This window comes from Spermophilus citellus, assembly GCF_964194105.1.
Source record: "Spermophilus citellus genome assembly, chromosome: 8".
NCBI classification, from domain to species: domain Eukaryota; kingdom Metazoa; phylum Chordata; class Mammalia; order Rodentia; family Sciuridae; genus Spermophilus; species Spermophilus citellus.
Window position 1 is genome coordinate 40,455,683 of NC_138189.1, and position 14,456 is coordinate 40,470,138.

Here is a 14,456-nt window from a genome sequence, read left to right on the forward strand (position 1 = left end):
CAAATTTATTGAATGTTTACAACATGCCACATTACACATGCTCTCTTGTAATTTTTTGAAGAATTCTTAGAAAGGTACTATCACTTCCATTTTAAAGATGAGAAAACTGAGGCTCAGAGATGGCCCACTTAGGGCTACATAGATGGTGACAATAACTGCTTCCACTGTGTTTACTGAACATCTAGGTGCTGGGCATGGTGGGAGGTTTGAAATAACAGACATTTTCTACCATTCTACCATGCATCTTTAGTTTCTTCTCCTAAAAAGAAAATGGGAGGTTCACAAGAACCAAGTTTCCAGCCAGGCTCTGAAGTGGCAGATCCAGGACTCTATCCCAGGTTCTTCTGATGCCACAGCTTAAAACTCGGGGCGCTGGTCCTGTTCCTTGAATTAGACTCCACCAGGGACCTGCCTTCCCCACTCTGTTCTGGCTTGGGCCTGCTTCTTTCTGCTCCTGGCTCCTCCCTGGCCCAGTCCCTCTTTGGGGCTAGGCCACATCTGCTCTTGCTATCAGCCAGCTGCTGCTGGCCTCCAGCCCCCTCGGTAATAAAGATGTCCAGGCAGGAGGGGCGGCCACACAGCCCATCTGTCTAAGAACCAGCCGGACCCATGTCTGTCGTGATGTTTGGCTTTCGAGTTTCCTCCCTGCCTCAAATCAAAACCATTTGCAGCCTCTGCGGCAGGCCAAGCAGGGGCTGTGCAGACACAGGACTGGCTGATTTGCCCGCCTGGCCAGCTCTTAACCCCAAGGCTTAGGAGCTATGGATGTGTTTATAGAGAGACCCTTGTTTAGGAGAAAAATGGGATTTCAACATTCATCTTACACCCCAAGAGGGAAAAAAAGAAATCTATTTTCTGGGCAAATGAACAAGCTTGTGGGCAAATGCCCACAAAGGAGTAGTTGGGAAACTGTGATCCAGACTTGGCTTAGGGGAGATGGGATGGTTCAGAAGTCTCTGTAGAGAAAACTCACGACAGGCCCAGAGCAAGAGGGGGTGGGGGTGGGGACACAGCCCAGAAGGAATCATGGAGCTTGTCTGGTTACAATAAATAATCCAGGAAAACTGGTGTTGTTGGCACTCCCTTGAAAGTCTAAAGAGAAGATTCCAGAAAGTTCTTATTGTCCTCATTACTCCCGAATTTGAGAAGAGAACTGGATTACAGTTATTGCTGATGATGGCAAGACCCCAGCCACTCAATGCCTTCTTCTCACATAGTCTTCAAACCTCCCATCATCTTGTTTTGTCTCCTTAAATTCCTTTGAAAACAGAGATGGAGTTTCTTGATGTTTCTTGAGCAGGATGAAGACAATGTTTATTTATTTATTTTTAAAGAGAGAGTGAGAGAGGAGAGAGAGAGAGAGAGAGAGAGAGAGAGAGAGAGAGAGAGAGAGAGAGAATTTTTAATATTTATTTTTTAGTTCTCGGCGGACACAACATCTTTGTTGGTATGTGGTGCTGAGGATCGAACCCAGGCCGCACGCATGCCAGGCGAGCGCGCTACCGCTTGAGCCACATCCCCAGCCCTGAAGACAATGTTTATAATACTGGATTATTTGTTATTAAGATTTGGTTTCTGGTAACCAGGGTAAAATAAATAATAGTGGTCTTGGGGGCGGGGAGCTTGATGGAATTCTTTGTTATTTAAATGTGGCTGTAAGTAGGGGCCCTAGGAGAAGCAGAATATTTGCATAGGCCTGGCCCTGGGGACCATGCTGGGCTGAGTAGTTCTGGAGCTCTGCCAGACTCTGTTGCAGAGGAGCTCCAGAAAGAGGCTTACAAAAGTACAAGTCAATTGCTACAAAGTATTTACACCTTTATCTACTGTGTTTATAAAAAGTGGCCTGTGAGGTCCTTGGCAGGAGATTTGCATTTGTATGTCGGCATTGACTCTGGCCAGCCAGTTCAGGTGGTAAACACTCACGCCAGGCCTGAGACAGGAGGAACAGCACTACCACTCAGCTCTGCATTTCATGTCACCTTTGGGTGGCTGACATGGGGTGGGTGATCCCCTCAGAATGTCACATAGGACATAGGATAGAGGCATGAGGATGGGTAGAAAGGAGACAGGCGGGACAACACAAGAGTAGCATAATTTGAAGTTCAGATTTACAAGTCACTTTCACATGCCCTGATCAAACAGCACTATTAAATCAATTATTAGACCTTGTCCACAGGTACACCAATACTATGCTGCGTTTACAAAGCATAACAAAGAAGAAAAAGAATACCCTGTCCTGATAATGGTCAAATGGCAGTAAATGACCCCCGACTGGCAGCAGTCATGCCCAGTTACCAACACAAAGGAGAAATAAAAACACCCTCTTAGGTCATGTCCCTGTACTGTTGATCTCACATGTGGAATGTGCCTGGTTAAGATGGTGCCATCACTGTGCTCTACTCTGTCTCTCAGTGTGGACTTCTTTCTTTTTCTCAATAAGTTCAGTATGTGCTTCACTTTGACCTGTCCTTAAATTCCTTTCTGTGACAACTTCAAGAACCCTAATGGCTAAGTTCAAGTCCACCTGCCTTTTGGGGATCTCCTCGGAACCCTCATCCCAATGACAAATGGACACATTTGGATAAGGGTGAAATGGTAACTCAGATGTCAATCTCAGATTCTCTATAACTATTTCTGAGTAATGGTAGTGATGGAGAAAGGACTCTTGGAGACAAATGGCCCTGCACGAGTAAGCAGACATTAATCACCGACGGTGGTGACTCTAGTGAATGAGCTTACCTCATGCCATATTCCTGCTACATGTGCATCAGCTCTTTTAATTCTTGCCACAACCCAGTGTAGTAGGCCCATTGTCCTCCGATGTCACTGTCAGCTAAGACCAGGAAAAGTGAACCACTAAGTGAAAGAAGTGGAACTGGAATGTAGCCATGAGACTGGGCTACCAATACTGCTGTCAGGGTTATCTCCTCTTGAAAATGTACTGGACCAAGATATCCTCCATTTTTCATCTCCAGAGTGCCTTCAAACTTTTTCTTCATTTATTATTGCTCTCCTCCTGACACTTTAGCATTTTGTAAAGTAATTTCATTGGTGACTTCAGAAGTAAAGACAGACATTGCTCGGGGCGGGGGGGGGGGGTCACACGCTAAGCCATTGTGTAAGCAATGGCTCCATAGCATGCCTCCCAAGAGGTGGTACTATTATTATCTGTATTTTACAGATGCAGAAACAGGCTTGGAGGGATCCATATTGCTCTTAGTGGCAGAACTGACCCTGAGAAGGCTTCGGAGTTCTGTTCTGTACTCTGTTCCTTTGTAGTAGGTGAAGAAGGTAATTGGCAGCCCCTCCCTTGCCTGAGAAATGAGCACAGAAACAGTAGCAGAGAACTTCCGAGAGGGACAGTGGTTCCAAGAGGTTCCAAGATGTGCCAAAGGGACAGTGCTCCATTTCCTGAACCATCATCTTTTTCCTTATTTACTGAAGGCCCTTTGTGGGATTTATACCAAGTTTCTATGATGTTCCTGCTTTTTAACCAATCAGCTGTGTCCAGTCCTGTGCCTCCTGCCTTCTTATTCAAAGCAAACTGGCTAAGACTCACTTCTTCCATTTCACCTTCCCTCCAAAGCCTTCTGCCGTCTGCTTGTTCGCTGGCTCAGTTCCTCCAATCAGTGATGGAAACAGATTGTAAACAGCACTTTCTCCCCACCACTGAGAGACTAGGCCATGTTTAATGTGGCCATGTTTAATGCAGTATTGAGACCATTTTCAGGACTACTACATAGTAACACTTATAATTAGTCACTTTCTCCTATTATTATATAAAAGTAGAAGATTTTGAATGTTCTTCTGTAATATAAAAAAATAACTTGTAAAAATACAATTGAAGTCACTAAAGTGCCAGGTGCAGTGGCACACATCTGTAATCCCAGCTACTGGGGCAGCTGAGGCAGGAGGATCACAAGTTCAAGGCCAGCGTCAGCAATTTTGCAAGATCCTGTCTCAGTAAAAAAATATAAAAGACTGGGGATGTAGCTCAGTGGGAAAGTGCCCCTGGGTTCAGTCCTCTTCACTGACCACACTCTAAATTTAAATTTTAATACCAAACAAAAATACAAGTTTGGTATTAAAAAAAAATATACAGAAGTATACAGAAAGCGAGACTCCCTCTTTTCATAGCCCTCCCATTGGACATTTTCCCCCAGAGGTAACCTTGTTAGGAGTTTGGTTCTATATTTCTAGAAAGCTTCCTTTGCCTGTAAGCATATGGTTTGCAACTTAACCTTGAGAAGATACTCACATAGGGCCCAGGCACAAAGGAAGCACTAGTTGCTTATTCTGGGAGTGCCACTGAGTCAGGGATGTGTCTCCTCATGCATAACCATGTTTGGGAACCTAATAGAGGGCCTGGAATGTTATTGCAGGTGCTCACTCAACATGTGAGAATGAATTCAGATTTGAATTATATTACAGGTTTCTTCTAATTATACCATTTTATAAAATACTAGCCTCTGCTAACATCATAATATCTTTGGGGCTACTGCCACTTTCTTCCTCATTCTGATAACTTTTAGACTAGCACGATAAAAAATAAATAAGTATATGAGGTCTCTGATATATTTTTTAAATATTTATTTTTTAGTTTTTGGTGGACACAACATCTTTATTTTTATTTTTATGTGGTGTTGAGTAACGAACCCAGCGCCCTGTGCACGCCAGGCGAGCACGCTACCGCTTGAGCCACATCCCCAGACTGAGGTCTCCGATATTTTGCACCAACAAAGAACTAGAGTGAGGGGTAAGAAAATGAATGTCCATTTCTATAAAAAATCTTCACAGTTTAAAAAATATTTTTTTTAATTAAATACTTTTTAGAGAACTAAAATCAGATAAATGAGTGTTGTGGTTTAGTTTTATTTCCTCCACCTGTTCAGTTCATGTCAGAAACTTTTTCAGCTTTATTCTCTTGTTTCAAACATCTTTTAGAGATGCCAGAAATTTCCACCAATTGTACACCTATAAATGTCTGGGTTCCAAGCAGGTTTTTTTTATTTTTTGGTCTTTCTTTTCTTTTTCCCTAGGGTTCTCATATAATTTCACTAGGTGGGTCTGGGTTTTTCTACTTCAGCCAGAAAGAAAATTTAAACTTACAGAAAAGATATATATTTAATTAGGAACTTGAAATCATAAAGGCCGTGGGGGTCGAGGTCCTGATCTAGACTCCCTGGGCAAGATCTCTTCTACTGGGCCTTCCTGTAGGGGGAGGAAACCTCTAGGCAAGGACAGCGCTCCCCTCGCCCTCTCTCCCACTGCTGTTCTAAGGAGCCTGGCAGCTCTGCCTAGCCAGCAGGCTGGAACAATGTGGCCCTTTGTTAGGCAGCATGATTTACAGCACACAGAGGCTGCCCCAGCGCCACCCCTCCCCTTGCCCGCCTTTTCAGAATTGTTTCAGATCAAGGGAGAAACAGAGCCTCAGACGCATCTGCAGCATGCCCTCCTCGGTTATGTAATCTTAAAGAAAAGCAAACTTTCCTCACACTCATAATTCTAAAGCATGCCTAAATTTTTCTTGGCCAATTCAGATCAAAAGACTCATTGTCATCTACCCACACTTACCAACAGGCTTTTATTTAGAATTAATGAACTTACAGGAAGAATCACAAATAAAGAGTGAAGGACAAATGGAAATTATCACTATTAGGTCAGCTAAAGAGAACTTGACACTTTTAGAAAAATGAAAAAAACAACTTAAAAAAATATACGAGCAATCCAAACAGAGTACCTCGCTGCTCAGTTATCAAAAGACTATTCCGGCAGAATGTGGTCATACCCACAATTAGCAACAGGGACACTGGTTTTGGAGGCATATCTGGAATGGGGACAGATGACGGTATTGGTATTCCAGCTTGGGCAGGTCTTATCTTCTTAGCAGTTGTCAGAAACCAAGGTCTGGATGTAGTCGATCAGTTGCAAATAACAGCTCGGGAATGTTAAGTGGCTTCAGGAGCCGTGTGGACAGTAGGATCACCTAACAACAGGAAGGGCAAACACACAGCAGAAATTAGGAAGGTCAATGCTGGGTTATTAGATGATGAGAAATAAAAATGCAAATGCGTGTCTTTGGAGGGGTGTGGAGAGAACCTCAATGAAAAAAGCAAAAGGTACAGGTTGAACACCACCTGGTGCCAGTGTCCTGGATGGAAGGAGGGATGCAGTCTGGGGAAGGTGGCCTGTGGGACAGCTGGGATGTTTACAAGACCTTTAACCAATGTGGTACCAAGAACAGCTAAGAGGAACCCTGGGTGCACTGGAGCGGCTGGGCCCAGCCACCACCTTGCTGCTGAATTGAATGGTGGCCTTCCCATGCAGGATTTTGACCTCAATATTGAGGTTTCTTCTACTTTCAGGAAGTCTTTGCTCCTTGAAGGGAGCAAATGGAGTTGAACCCAAGGTGGGGAATGCTGTTGTTGGGGATGACAATGATGACTCTATTAGTTTCTCCATATCATAAGCCAAATGGCTTAAATAACAGAAATCTCCTGTCCCACAGTTCTGGAGATGAGAAGCCCAAGATCAACTGACAAGGTAGGTTCCTTCTAAGGGCTGCACGGAGAATCCGGTCCACATCCTTTTCTCACTTCTCTGTGTTTTCACATGTTTTCCGCTCAACTCATGTTTGCCACTGTGTCCAAATTCTCCTTTCTATCTGGACACATTCATATTGAATTGGAGTCCATGTGAATGATCTCATTTTAACTCAATCATCTGCAAAGACCACATTTCTAAATAAGGTCACATTCACAGGTCTTAGAGGATGGGGTTAGAACTTCAACATCTCTTTTTTAGGGGGAAACGTAATTCAGTCTGTGATAATCATGCTGATGATCTCAGCTGATGTTCAATAGTTCTTATGCTACACCAGGTTCTGAGGACTATCTCTAATCTCCATTTAATTCCTCAGCATACCCTTATGGAATAGGGTTATTATTCCTATTTTGTAGACAGAAAAACAAAGTACAGAAAGGTTAAGGAGCTTTTCCAGGACATAAGTAAGTGGGTAAGTCAGGAGCCGTTGAGGCTCCAGGATCACCTATCTATCACCAAGGTTCTGGGCATGGCTGCTCTGCTCCTCTAGTCCACATGGACCTTTGGGCTCTCTGGCCCCTTGGTGGGTGATGCTTCCAGCTCCCTCAGCCTGGACTTCACCCTGGGGTGGGTTTCTCTCTGGAACACTAGGAAAACCAGATCCTAGGGTTGGGTGGGGGGTGTGGTATGCTTGGTAAGTGTCCAGTGAGGTTCTGCCCACGCAGGTGCTGTAACCCCCTCAGCAAGGAGGTGACTATGGGAAATGGGGGAGGTGGTACTAGAGTTGGAATTTCCCAAGCCAGCGTCTGAGTGAAGGGGATTCCAGGGTAGCAGCATGATTGAGCTTCACCTGGCGATACTGCCTGGCCCTGCCAATTTGGAGGGGAGCAAGTTGGCCTGGACACATCCCATCCCCTGCTTCTCATCCCCCAAAATAGTCCTCAGTTCACTGTTCAAAACAGTGAAGTGACCAGATCCCATTTCAGCTGGTTCGCTGATGAAAACAAAGTCTACATTCCCGCATGGAGGAAAAGTGGAAGGAACTAAGAAAGGAGAAAAGGAGGTCTTTCATCATTTTCTTGTTAAAGAAACAACTTTTAAAAGCTTAATAAAGTTTTGTCTTTTTTTTTTTTAAGAAAAAACACTAGTTATTGGAAACATACAGTTTACTTGTTCTTGAAAGATAATCATTAAAAAAAATAGATGGCTAATGTCTTACGGCTGAATGGTATTTTGGCAGGAAAAAACCCATGGAATTTGTGCTTGCCATTTTTCCTTGAAAGCAGACAAAGAGTATTTGAGGACACTGAGCAAATATTAGCATCCCCTTATCACCCACGCGTGTGGCTTAGACACTGTGGGCCTGGAGAGGGTCTCTTTTTATCCCAGGTCTGCACCAGGTCTAGCAGGTGAGTGGTGATGGTGGCTACCAGGCCAGAGCCCACTGCAGACCCTGAGTGATCCCAACTTCACTGCTGATAGGCTACTGTAGCCTAACTTCAAGTCTCCTCGCCTCAGCTATCACAGAAGGAAAAGAATGGCCTGAGCTCCCAGGATTGTCATGAGGATTACATAAGCTCCCGTGTGGAGAGCACAGAAAGTGCTCAGCAAGCGTCAGCTGCTGTTTTACTGATTTTTTTTTTTTTTTTGATTGGGTCACAAGCCTCCTTTTGAATATTATGTAAGTTAAGAACTCTCTAGAAAAATACACATATGTTCATATATAACTTTTCAAATGCAGTTTTAGGAGAGGTTGGTGGACTCCTAGGGATTCACAGAACACAATTAGGAAGCCCATTTAAAAATGCACACATAAAGGCAAAAATTCTTTGCACACTCTCTGGAAGCAGAGTCTTCTGAGGTAAGAGAGGCCAGTAATGATTAATATACCAAAAGGTCTAGCAAGGCAGCACCCCCTGTGACTTGCCAGTCCCCATCATACAGCCAGCCCCTGCTGTCCTGATGTCCTTGGTTCTAATATAAAGTTAGCGGATTCCTCATGGGTGTGAGTGGGGGCAGCGAGTCTCCAAGGTGGTAAAGTTTGCTGGCAGAATTGAGGAACTTGGAGATTCAGTTAATGTCAACATTTCAAGAGCAGCAATAACTGAACACCTGAGAGTGAGGTGGCACGCTGGGCTCCTGACCATAGCCGACAGAGACTGTGGATTCACTGTCCACCACTGAGCTGGCACCCAAATACCAGGTGCCTCACATCTAAACAAGCAAGAATTTACACACACCCCAGGCAACAGCTTAGTGAGAGCTAAACCAGAGTGTCTGTGGCCCACTCTGTGGAGAAGTGAAAAGAAACAGATGGAAAACAGAGGCAGCTCATAAAGTCGGTTAGGTGGCCTTTGAGGATGGGAGAAAGCCAGGCTTTCTTGGATTCTTCCCAGGAGTAAGAGGTTAAGAGTAAAGGTTCAGGAGCAACCAACTGGAGCTGGAACCCAGCTGACCCTGGAGAAGTTGTTTAATCACGCAGAGCCTCAGTTTCCTCATCTGTTAGGTATAATTTTTATGAGGATCAAATGGGAACAACTGTGTAAAACATTGAACACAGCAGGCTCCAGATGGCGGTTCTATCACCGTCTTGAACACCATCACCACCATCGCCACCCTCACTATCTGCTTCCTCTGCTGCACTCCTCTTGCTGCCCTTCCTCTGCTGTGTAGCCCCTGCTGTCACTAGGGCGATGCAGGGGAGGTGGAGTTGCCAGAACCTTCTTCTCCACCAAGTGTAAATCTGAGGGTATTACTCATAGGCTTCAAATCCTCCGCCTCCTCACTGCCCTTTGATAAGCCCAGCTGTCTGGAGAGTCTTCCAGGCTTCAGAATCGGCTCCTAGCTCAGCTCTTCACACCCCACCCCCTGTCTTCACACCCCTCACCATCAGTCCATGCTCCAGACACCCCAAATTATTAGCAGTTTTGTAACTGGCTCTTCAGGCACAATTTAAAAAATCTGGAAAACGGTTTCCCTACTTTTTGGCTGAAGACATCGCAGTTGTCCTTCACTCTGCTCAGGTGTCACCACCTCCAGAAAGTCTTCCCAGACTACCCTCCCCCAAGACTGTGTCCTCATGGTGGTTTATAATTCACAGCTTTCTCCATTTCTCCATGGGCTTCTTAGCACAGTTCCTGATACAGAGCAGGTCCCTGATTTAGTGAGTTCATAAAGAATTGATGAACAGAAACCATACAGCGAAGGAGGCAGGGAGTTTAGCAATGGTCAACAGGAAGGTTTTCACTCAGAGAAGTTCTGGGAAAAGATGCTTCAATGGCTCTGGTTTTCACATGAATTCAACAAAAATCTACTCATCAAAAATTCCTATTAAAGAGCAAGTGGGGTCCCCCGGCTAAGTTCACACGCAGTATGATAGGGACCCTTAAGTATTTTTTCATCTTAGGCATTTTTGACATTCAGACTGCTTTTAAGTATTTTTCTAGTTGGTTCAACTAAAGCCACTTCTGCACAAATGGACTCCAAATGGGGAAGGAAAAAAGACTCAAAAATGAAAAAGAAAATGCTCAGAAGAGCCCAGACAGGCCTATCAGATGACACTTGGGTTTTTAAAACACAGCCATCAAGTGGGTGACAGGAGACAAATTAAATATTATCTCTAATGTCCTTTTAGAGAATGGCCTGCTATTAGGCAGTGAGAGCACTAACGCAGAACCCAGGGCGGCCCCTGTCCTGGCCACCAGGCCACTCCTGGTCTCCGAGTTGTCTACTCCTTTGTCCCCCTTTTGTGTCTTTGCCCTTCTTCTCCGCCCCCCCCTCCTGCAGGGCATCACTAAGTGTGGCTAGCAGTTCCATGGTGGAGTGTTGGGATATGGAGATCCTTCATTTACAACAGGCATCTGGGACACAGCAGAAATCTGACATGAAAAAAACTGTGCTGGCTGACTGAGTCAGGGGCAAGGACATTACGTTCCCCAGAGCCAGGGAACTGATTCCCCCCTCCAGCAGCCTCCAGGCCCCATGCTGGTGGCACTCTGCTCTAAGATGCCCTGCTCTCAGCACCAGGAGCAGCCCAGCCCCCAGAGACACCCAGCCCACTCTCTTGCTCAACCCTCCTCATCTGATATAATTTGCAGGTGCCAGCATCTTGCTGTTCTATTTCTGCTGAATGTGGAGGAAGCAGGAAAGTCTAGGATTTGGATGCTCATAATCCTCTGATTTCTAACACTGGGAATCAAAAGAAGCAGGGAATAATTTTGTTTTCTTCCTTTCTCTTTCTTGAGAGATTTTTTTCCCCCACCAAAAGTAACCCACATAAGCACAGGCACCACTATGCATATTCATTGACTTGAAGAACTATTTTTTGAGCACATATCATATTGGAGGCACCGTCTAATTCTTGTGCGTGCATACACACCCACGTACACACTCACACACCTGTCTTAATTGTAAAAGGGTTTGATCTTACACCAATGGGGCAATAGATTTTCTTTTTTTGGAAAATTCCTCGTAAACCATTTGACCTGCTTTCATCTTGTCCCAATCTCGGTGTGCTGTGCTTCAGGCTCCCCAAGAGCCTGGAAGTGTGAGACTCAGATCATCTTCTGTCCCTTCTGATTTTTTGTAGGTGGAGTTGGTGTTTTTAAATTTACTCACCTCCCTCCCTGGGGCTTCTCATCGATTTAAAAATAACCTGGAAGCAGGTTTTAGAGCAGGATTTAGTTCTCCTTGAACCCCAGAAGTTGTGTGCAAATTGTGTATTTGCATTTTTTGTCTTCCCCTAGTATTGAGGATTGAACTCAGGGGCATTCGAGTACTGAGCCACATTTCCAGCCCTTTTTATTATTATTATTATTGTTTTACTTTGAGACAGGGTCTCACTAGGTTGCCTGTCTTCATATTGGTGATCCTTTTGCCTCAGAGACCTGAGTAGCTGGGATTCTAGGGGTGAACCACTATACCTGACCTTGTGAACTTGTATGCCTAACCATACTTTTAAAAAATATATGAATGTCATGTCCTCACTAAATATTCATCTCTGAAATTCAGAACTGCATGAAAGTAGAGTGGGTGATGAGCACAAGCCACCTCTGAAGAGTAGCAGGAGCGGGTCTGCCTGCCCACCTAGCCTCCTCTCTTTTCCTCAGCTGGCTGCTCCCTGTGCTTTCCAGCCTGGCTCCTCCCTGTTATTTTCTTCTCACAATCACAGGCTTCTGGACTTGCTGCCACCACCGGGCTGCAGATCTCAGGTGACCAGAGCTGTCTTGGCCACAAATCCCACACCAGGCAGCCAGTGGGTGAGGGGACAGGGGCTGGTGCTTGGCTGGGGAGGACTCCCACCTGGTTCTTGTGGCTGTCTGGGGTGTGTTGGGGAGTTGCTCTCCTCGATGAAGTCAGGGAAGAGGGCTTTTTTGTGGCCAGGAAAAAGGACCTTTCCCGACTTGCCTCTTTCTCTCACCAGCATGTGTCCTGTGACCATAGACAGTGAGAGCAAAGCAAGCATCCCATGTGAGTCCCACAGTCCTGGGGCCTAGAGGAGGGAAAGTGTTTCTGGTTCCCCATGTTTCATGCTATTCTTGTCACTCTTTGTGAGGGAAAGTTTGTTCCTGCAGGTGCCTTAAAAGAGTCCTATAGGCTTCCTTTGAATAGCTGATCCCTTATGTGCTTTCACATCTCAGATCCAAAATGCTCTCCTCCCAGAGGAACCTGTGCCATCTAAAGGAAGCTTCTCCTCTGGTTTTCCCACCACAGCCCCCACCTGTATCCTCTGCATGTTCACCATGAGCTGCAGATCCTGCCTCTTATCAGTCACTCCCAGTTTTGAGAAAGCAGAAACGTATCTAGCTTGACTACTGCTTACCCTCTGCACAAATAGTACTTGGCACAGAGTAGATGCTCAATAAATGTATTGTTGAGCGATCAGTTAATCCAATTTAGTAGAAATGATCTTAAGTGTCTCTACTTAGGTCTAAAAAGCACCCCAAAACATATAGGATAGGGAAGATAGAGATTAGTAGCAATAGATACAGAGATTAAGTTATTTCAGTTGTTCATATTCTCAGTATGAATCAATAGGTTGGCATGATTTATGTGGTCCAGAAAATCTTCTCTCTTATGCTACAATAATATAATAAATTTCTAATATTTAGTATCTGACATTCAATGAACATGGATGAATATCCACTAAGTGGCAGACCCTCTTTGAGGTATTGGGAAATGATAGCTAAGAAAGGCAAAGTCCTGAGGCTGGAAGGGAAGAGGTGCATAATAGAAAAGAAGCCCCAAAGGGAGGAGGATGAGACCCTGTGGGGTCTTGTGAGCCATGGCCAGGATGGGAGGAGGTAGCCCAATGTCCTCTGCACTGATCAGTCCACACAAGGGGATGGTTTTTTCAGTTCCAACTGTGTGAGAGACAGAGCAAAATGAGGCTGATGTCAGCAGCCAGGATCATCAGGGGTCTCAGGTCTGTGTCACTGGGTGCAAGTGAGGTGGCTATAGGAACTGAAGAGGAGCCCTGGGGGAGGAGAGGCACCAGCTTGTTAGGTCTGCAGGACTGCCGGGAAGACGGAACAGCCTCATTTGCTTTGAAGTTCTGTGCGGCCCCAGAGCTGAGTGAGTGAAGGCTCTCAGGAGGCTGACTGGGGCTGCATCTAGCAGAGGTGGCCTCTCCTCAGGCCAGCCGTGCACGGTGTGTGGACCCTCAGAACGCCCCCTTCAGTCAGGTTACACATATTCTTGACAGAAGTCTGAGACCCCACAGATAATGGAGCTGGTGCACATGTCATTGTGTGGATGGCTCAGCACCAGGCCTGATTCCCAAGGTGCCTCTAAAAGCAGGAAACTGAACTCTTAGCTTAGCGGCCAGCCAAGGCAGCTGTGTGTCTGTCAGGTGTAGGAGAGGAAAATGCCAACATGCGTGATCCCCCTGCTTTCCTGAACTTGGAGAGGACAGTGTGATAAATGACCCACTTCCCTTAATGCCTTGGGAATCTTCCCAGGGCCTATTAGCTCTTTGGGGAGCTTTGGGCACAAAGGACAAGTGGCAAGCCATTGAAGCTGCTCCTTATGCCCAAAATTCTCTAACAAGCTCTCTGGGCAGAAGACTGGGCACAGGATCAGACTGCGGCAAAGCCCTTGGAGGTTGGGGCTGTTTGTCAAACTCAGGTCACAGGGCTTTGAAGACGTCTGCATTTATCCTTTTACAGCGAGGACTGCCATGTCTGCAGGCTGTTACAATGCATCCTTGTTTTGAAGAGCTAAGAATTGGGTTTACTGAGTTAGGGACAGTGAGAAGGGAACTTTCAAATTTTTTTTTTAATGTGTTTTTCAAAAAAGGCAACTGCTCATTAAATAGACCTTTAACACTGCTGATGGAGAAGGTCCTAAATGCAGCAGAATTTACCAATTTGTTTCACCAGCTATGACCATAACAGGGTATAGTAATGACAGCAGGAATGGTCACAGCCAATGCCTGGTCACTCCTCTATTCAAGTACCTGTTGTAGCTCCCAAGTACCCAGTTCTAAGCTTCTTTAGTTGATTGTCTGGACACCAATAGAGACCAGGCTTGCTTGACTTCACCAGGTGGCCCAGACACTTAACACAGACTAGTCAAAGGCAGAGGCAGGACTAGAACCCAGACCTATCAAATCAAAACTGCTTCGTCAAACCAGTTCTCATGGAGTCAATAAATCCACCAAACTACTGAGTTCCTGCTACATGCTCAGGCCTAGAGAGCCCCGGTTTGTCCTCAGGGAATTCCTGAGGTTGAGGACACCAGGCCAGCAAAGAGAAAGCAGGTATGAGCAGGGCTTCACCGCACAGTATGGATTTGGGATGCCAGCAGAGACGCAGGAAGGGCCTGGCTCAACAGCAGGACATCACAGAAGGGAAACAGGGGCTCCCATTGCTGGCTGTGTGGACCCTGATGGCAGTGAGTTGATGCAGCACACA

General features: G+C 45.6%; 1 protein-coding gene across 1 annotated transcript in view; it reads right to left on the reverse strand.

The window, feature by feature from the left end:
• Window positions 1-1,402: 1,402 nt before the first annotated feature.
• Window positions 1,403-14,456, reverse strand: part of SCFD2 (sec1 family domain containing 2) — a 416,855-nt gene continuing 403,801 nt past the window's right edge. Inside the window, exon 9 of the mRNA XM_081303332.1 lies at window positions 1,403-5,986. Within this exon, the coding sequence (XP_081159458.1) occupies window positions 5,894-5,986 (93 nt within the window). The 3' untranslated portion in view covers window positions 1,403-5,893. The remainder of the gene's footprint in view (window positions 5,987-14,456) is intronic.